A 6,616-nucleotide genomic window follows, 5' to 3' on the forward strand; every position below is an offset into this window, starting at 1 on the left:
GGTTCACATGAAATAGCAACTTTTATTTCCTCAAATAAAATAATCCTTCCATTTCTGCTCGATTGGTTTGCGAGGGGTGGGGAGGGGCACGGAGAGGGAAGGAGCCCTGCTCAGACAAGTGCCTGATCAGACCTGTCCTCGCAGTGACGAACCCACGCCAGACCGAACCCTTTTGTCAATGAAAGAAGATAAAAGCTATCGGCAACTCGTGATCCCAGAGGGCAAGAGCTGCTCTCTGTCAGGCACTCTGAATTGTTCAGCAGCGGGACTCAACGAAAAAGCACGACTAGGAAAATCCCACATTTCTGAGGGAAGCAACAATGTTTAACAGGGCTGGGGGAAAACCCACAGTGTGGGATGATGCTTTGAGCTCAAAGAGCTGTTACTGGAATTTAGGGGCACGACTGAGAAAGGAGAAGAGCCCCGGCAACACTCTGGGGACTAATGGGCAGGACAAGAGCACAGGAGGAACCCCCAGGACAGCTCCTCGATGGGCCATACGCCAGCAGCGGCTCCTCACTGCAGTCCCCGGCTCTTCCAGCGTACCCTGCTGCAGCGTGGCCAGGTTAATCCCTCCCTAGCGAGGCTTTGCTGCCCATCGCCCTCCGTACCAGTTGGACTGGGATGTCCGACAAATCCTCCTGCAGAGCCAAGGAGAGGCACAGGGTGCCTGATTTGATGTTAGCTGAGAGGGGACCATCAGTCTCGGCTGCAGAGACTGACATGTCTGATGGTGGAAGCTGCAGAGACAGCGTGTCCAGCAAGCAGGGGAGGGAGAGCTTCGTTTCTGTGACAGATCAATGCTTAAATTAAATGAAAAAGCATCAGCAATATTCTCTCAGCCCAGGCTTTCCTGTCCCAAAGCATCAAGCCAGATTTGGTCACACAAACCCACAAACTTCTCCCTGGCTCAGCAAGGTTAACACATGGGTCCATGTGCCAACCCCACGAGGGGCAGGACATCGCTGGCTGCAGGACCCACAAGGTCCAACAAGAACCAGCTCCTTTTCAAGAGACATTACTTCAGCTGGAATGCTGCAGGATGGAAACCCACCTTCCCCATCCCCACCTGCAAGTACAGCAGAGCCTCATTTTCTGCCTTTCTCTAAGAGAAGAAGCTTCACAGAAGCTTTCTTGGCTGTGGAACATGTTTCCCTTCTTCTATTTCCTTTTTTTTTCTTTTTTGTTTTTTGGGTTTTTTTCTTTCCCCTGGTTTTATTTCATTTTTATGTGGTCAGTTCCAATTCCCGTGACGAACGGCAAGGCCAGGCAGCAGCAAAGAGGGTTACTTCTTCACGATCTGAATGACATCTTCATGCTCCATCATGTGGGTTAAGCCCACTCTTTGAGGGCTGTATTTTGTGCTCGTCCCCTTTAAAGCGAAGAGGGAGGGAAGGGTTAGGAAGGGACCAGAGAAACCCGAGGGCAGGGGTTCCCTGTGCTGTCCCACACTTACCCACACCAAGGCATATTTGAACTGGCTGGCTAATGACCGGTGAATCCGGTGGCACTGCAGGACAGACAGACAGGCAGGTCAGTGACCCCACAACTTGCTCAGTATCCAGGAACTAGAAGCAGCTCAGGTCTACGTCAGAAATGATGACGGTGACTTTAGGAGCCAGTTAACAGCAAGTGAAAGAACATGGGAATCACCCATCCGCAGAAAGCCCCGTTCCGCTGCTTCCTCACTGGGCTGCATAACCCAAGTTTGGTTTTGCCCTTTCACAGCAGCCACAAAAGCCGCCTGAGGCAGGTGGAAGCAGCGAAGGTAACAAAAGGAGAAGCCCAAACAAACACTGGCACGTCCCGAGCTTTACAAAGCACAAACCACAGCAGGCTCCGAGAGGGACCTGCCTTCTACAGACAAGGGAAAGTAAAAGATGCAGAGAAATTACCACGTGCTCCACAGAGGCCCCTTTCCGGAGGATAATGGCATCGGTAAAGTCTGGTCTCTCTGTCGAAAAGCAGGAGAGAGAGGGGAAAGCGTTGGATTTCTGTGTGTTTGAATATGCTGACACCAGCTCACATTGCCTGAGCTTACCACTCCCAAATTCCTCCTCCTCCCGTCACTCTTGCCAGCTCTGGGTACTCAAATCAGTCTGTAGAGACTCCAGTAGCCACCAGTACAGTCACCCACACCAGTCAACACCTTCCTCGCTGCTCCAACTCCATTCCAAACACTAAGGGCAAACCAACCCACTCGAGTCCAACCACACCTGCTCAGATAAAACCCAACCACTCTGCAGCTTCCTGCAAAATCCCCGAGATTTCAAAGCTTCACGAGCTCACAGGAAGTTCCTTAATCTCCTCACATCCAGCCAGGTTTAGTCACGGCTGCTCACAGCCGAACAGGAACAAGTTACAGAGCTGCCTTCATCACTGGGAGAAGCTGCGGGGGAACTGGAAAGCAAAAGGAGGATCAAATGCACTCCTGAGCCTCAGGAGCCTGGCGTGGAATCGCCAAACCTCTCGAGGAGGAACAGGAGACCTCTCCTGGGTAGTGATGGAACAGACAGCATTTCCCAAGAGCTGAAAGCTGCTTAGGGGGAGCATAACTGCAGCATTTCCGAGACATGAGAGATCGCTGACAGCCAGGCGTCACACCCCGCTGTCTGCCTTCGAGGAGCAGAGCCCTTTGGAACCTTCTGTTCAGCTAACGGTCACTTACGGCCTCGTTTCTTGGTGTAGATGCAGGTGAGCGCCAGGTATTCCCAGAGCTTCTCCAGCAAGTAGTCCAGGTTCAGTTTCATGCCACAGCTGCAAAACACCAGGAACATCTCTGAGCCTACTGCTGTTGTGAGTCAGGGATCCCCAAGAACAAGGTGAAATGGCTTATTAAAGCACAAGAGAACAGCGGGGAAAGTCTTTGGTGAGGCCAGGAAAGGAAAAACACAAGGTGATACAGACGGGGCTTTCTGAAGGGTGAAACAGCAAAGCCCCGAGGCAGATAAATCGGGAAGGAAGCCCAGAAGAAGCTGCACAGCAGCTCTGCTTCTCACCCCCGCAGCTGCGAGCAGCCCTGGGAGAAGCTGGAGAGCGGGGTCTGGAAAGGGACCAGCAGGCAGCAGCCACGCGGCGTGACAGGCCCCTACCTGATTACAACGCTGTGGGGTCTGCGAGCAAGACGATCCACTTCCTCCATCGATATCTGGTCAATCTTGTTATAAACCTAAGGGGCAGGGAGAACAACACACCCTTTAGGAAGCAACGCTGCAGGGAATTAGGACATGCACGAGTAGGTAAAACAAGGTAGTTCCAGCGTCTGAAGTGGGACAAGCCAAAGCTCCCAGTAAAACAAACAGTTAAAATTCAAAAGGTTTGAAATTTGAAATGGAAATGGAAAATTTGGGCTTTTAAAGCTTCTCCAGTATCTTTGATTTCACTACAGGGCCAGTCACTATCAAACAGAGCCCTTCAGTGACCTCTGGCACAAGGCACCAGCAGCGCGAACCCAGGCACAGACCTGGCAGTGCAGGAATCAATCAAAAAGGCACCGCAGGAGCGAAGCCCACGCCACGGGGACGCGCTGCGGGAGCTGCTCCACGGCAGGCAGCCACCAGAGGGCACAGGGAACCCGCAGCACAGCCCCGCACCTACAGACTATGAAAGGCTCCCTGCCGAGCTGTGCTTCCCACCTCAACCCCAAACCGCTGCTGCTGCAGGAACCAGGAGGATGCTCCAGCACAGAACGGAGGTGCTCGGTGCGGCAGCAGATACTCACGTAGAGGCACGGCATGTAGACCCTGTTGCCTACAATCACGTCGATGAACTCGTCGGGGGAACAATCCTCTCTGAAGAGGACCTCGGCATTGAAGATTTCTGAGGTGAATGGTGTCAAGGCTCAAATTCCACCACATCGACAGGCCGCTACAGGCCAACGGGCTGAGCTTGCTTGTGAAAGCCCGTGGTGAACCCAGCAACCCCAGGGACACGGCGAGGCTGTCCCACAGCAGGGACTGCTGGAGCCATGAGCTGCTTGAGGGTCTCCTCTTTTAGGAAAGGATACTGTACTCATGGAGGATGAGCTGCACCAGCTTTTCGGAGCACTGAGTCAACGTGACAGTTGAGTTGAAGGAGATACCTCCACCCTTCTTCGGCTGCAGGGAGGCAATAAAGCAACTTAAGAACCACCTGCAAAACCTACAAGCCCCCCATGAGTCTGTCCAACACGAGGGGCAGCACACAGTGACCCTGCCTTGGAGCTGGCAGCGAGCACAGCCTGTGCCTGGCAGCGGCCCAGGAAACCTCACCTTGAAGTAGATATTGGGTTTGCTTTTGTTCAGCCGGATTCCTACAGACTCCAGCTCTTTCTCCAGCAGGGCCCTGCAGGGACACCGAACATTAGCACCCGTGGGGCGGAGTGCGGCCGTGTGACACCCACCTGTTTCCTTTTTGACTGCCATAAGCTTCCACTACGACCTAAAACCCACAGCAAATGCAGGACAGGGTCTGCAGTGGAAATGGAGGCTGACACCCCTGGCTCCGAACAACGATCCTGGGGGAACAATCCTTCAGCTGGCCAGCTCGCCAGCACGGTTCTGATGGAGTACAACCTCCAACAGACACTCAACAGAATCGCGGACTGGTTTGGGTGGGAAGGGACCTTTAAAAGTCATCCAGTCCAACCCCTGCAGGGAGCAGGGACATCTGCACCCAGAGAAGAATGCTCAGAGCCCCAAGGGCCAACCTGACCTGAAACGTTTCCAGGGATGGGGCTGCTCCCACCTCTCTGAGCAATCTGGGCCAGAGTCTCACCACCCTCAGTGTTAAGATTTCTTCCTTCTCTCTGGTCTGAATCTCCCTCTTTTAGTTTAACCCATCACCCCTTGTCCTGTCCCTGCTAACAGGGAGCTGGCACGTTTTCTGGGAACCCCTGGACCTGGCTCCACACATCCAGCAGCACACCCTCACCTCTGCACTTCACCCTTTGTGGCATCCAGCATCATGATAACGACATCCGCTGTCCTGGCCACAGCTATCACCTGCCGACCTCGGCCCTTCCCTGAGGAGAGAGCAGACAGCTATCTGTCAGCAAGAGAAACTGGCTACGAGTTCTGTGACGGATGGGGACCCCTGCCCTGCAGAGCTGTTGCCAAACAAGGACGGTGATGGTGGGCCTAAGGCCCCTGTGCAGAGGGGATACATATAATTCCTGGTCAAAAAAGAGAGAGACTGTATTAACCAGGCCATGCTCCTCCAAGAGGAGACCATTAGGAGATTTTCAGGAGCTTCCTCAGGCCTCTTCTGCCATGATTATTAATCTTCAGACACAACCAGCAGACCAGAACCACTCTTCCCAGAACCAAGAGTCATGGGAGGACTGGCAGGAACTCAGGAAATTAGTCAGAAGAGGTTACTGCTGAGCTGCCGTTTCCCCCTCCGCCTCTCCAGTATCTTTCTTTAGATTTCCTCTGCACCAGGAAACAGATGAGCAAGATAACACTCACGCAAGAAGGTGAGAAGCGACTGGCTTGCTTTGGCTCCCACCTCCAGAAAAGCATCTTCCTACTCCATATAGAACCCTACGTGGGCTCAGGCATGAGAATCGTGCCTCACATAAGAGCAAGGACTCCAAAATCTGGCGAGCCAACGTGGGGACTATTGGCCCAGGAAATCTGTGAACATTTGAGACCCCCAGGTGCACTATGGGGGGGCAAATCCCTGCTTGACATGAACACCGAGATGAGCCAACCTTGTGCTGCTCCTTCGATGATTCCAGGCAGATCCAGCAGCTGAATGTTGGCTCCTTTGTACTGTAAAGGAATCACAAGGACAGAAAGTTGAAAGCCTCGTGCAGGGCACCTGAGCTGCCCCAAAAGCTCCGAGCACGTGCCAGGGTTCACAGCCTGCAGAGTGGGGCTGAGCCAACCTCAGGACAGCTCTGCACAAAGCCCAGGGCTCTGGTTTGTCGAGGCAACCTCCAGAGTGTTTGCTAGGACGCTGCGTTCAACCCTGCGCACTGTTAGGCCCCGACCTCCTGAAGCCTCACGTGGCTGCGGCTTGACAAAGCACCAGGGAAAGGGCCCGACAGTCCCGTTATCCCGAGCCAGTGAAATGGAAAAGAAAATACAGCCCCTACGTGGGCTAATGAGAAAGCACAGCCACCACCTCGCTCCGAGACAGATCAGAGCACCAGGAAAGAGGAGAGACTTCCATTCACCAGACCCACGGGGGCATCGGCTCTCCAGCTGCTGCTGCAGCCAAGGCCTCAGCAAGGGCTTTAGTGACTGGCTGCGCTTGGATGAGTTACAGCACTCCGGTTCGTTTGAGCACCAACAACGGAACCTTCATTATTTAACTCTGCTTCCAATCCTGACCCAGATTCTCTCATTAAGGGGCTGGAGCGTGTCCAGAGCAGGGCAGCGGAGCTGGGGCAGGGTCTGGAGCACAATGTGCTGAGGAGAGACTGAGGGACCTGGGGGGGTTGAGCCTGGAGCCAAGGAGGCTCCAGGGAGACCTTCTGGCTCTGACAACTCCCTGACAGGAGGGTGCAGCGAGGTGGGGGGTCGGTTTCTTCTCCCCAGGAACAACCGACAGGACGAGACGAACCGGCCTCCAGTTGTCCCAGGGGAGGTTGAGGTTGTAACTGCGGCGCCCTTACTGTCCCACTGGGATT

At 54.0% G+C, this 6,616-nt stretch overlaps 1 protein-coding gene across 1 annotated transcript in view; it reads right to left on the minus strand.

Moving 5' to 3' along the window:
• Nucleotides 1-1,212: 1,212 nt before the first annotated feature.
• Nucleotides 1,213-6,616, minus strand: part of DRG2 (developmentally regulated GTP binding protein 2) — a gene marked incomplete at its 5' end in the record, with an annotated part of 7,350 nt that continues 1,946 nt past the window's right edge. Inside the window, 10 exons of the mRNA XM_010141158.1 lie at nucleotides 1,213-1,372; nucleotides 1,457-1,510; nucleotides 1,896-1,954; nucleotides 2,669-2,757; nucleotides 3,093-3,169; nucleotides 3,722-3,819; nucleotides 4,007-4,097; nucleotides 4,251-4,323; nucleotides 4,912-5,002; nucleotides 5,693-5,753. Of these exons, the coding sequence (XP_010139460.1) occupies nucleotides 1,286-1,372; nucleotides 1,457-1,510; nucleotides 1,896-1,954; nucleotides 2,669-2,757; nucleotides 3,093-3,169; nucleotides 3,722-3,819; nucleotides 4,007-4,097; nucleotides 4,251-4,323; nucleotides 4,912-5,002; nucleotides 5,693-5,753 (780 nt within the window). The remainder of the gene's footprint in view (nucleotides 1,373-1,456; nucleotides 1,511-1,895; nucleotides 1,955-2,668; nucleotides 2,758-3,092; nucleotides 3,170-3,721; nucleotides 3,820-4,006; nucleotides 4,098-4,250; nucleotides 4,324-4,911; nucleotides 5,003-5,692; nucleotides 5,754-6,616) is intronic.

Source organism: Buceros rhinoceros, unplaced genomic scaffold, assembly GCF_000710305.1.
Source record: "Buceros rhinoceros silvestris isolate BGI_N320 unplaced genomic scaffold, ASM71030v1 scaffold21008, whole genome shotgun sequence".
Taxonomy (NCBI): domain Eukaryota; kingdom Metazoa; phylum Chordata; class Aves; order Bucerotiformes; family Bucerotidae; genus Buceros; species Buceros rhinoceros.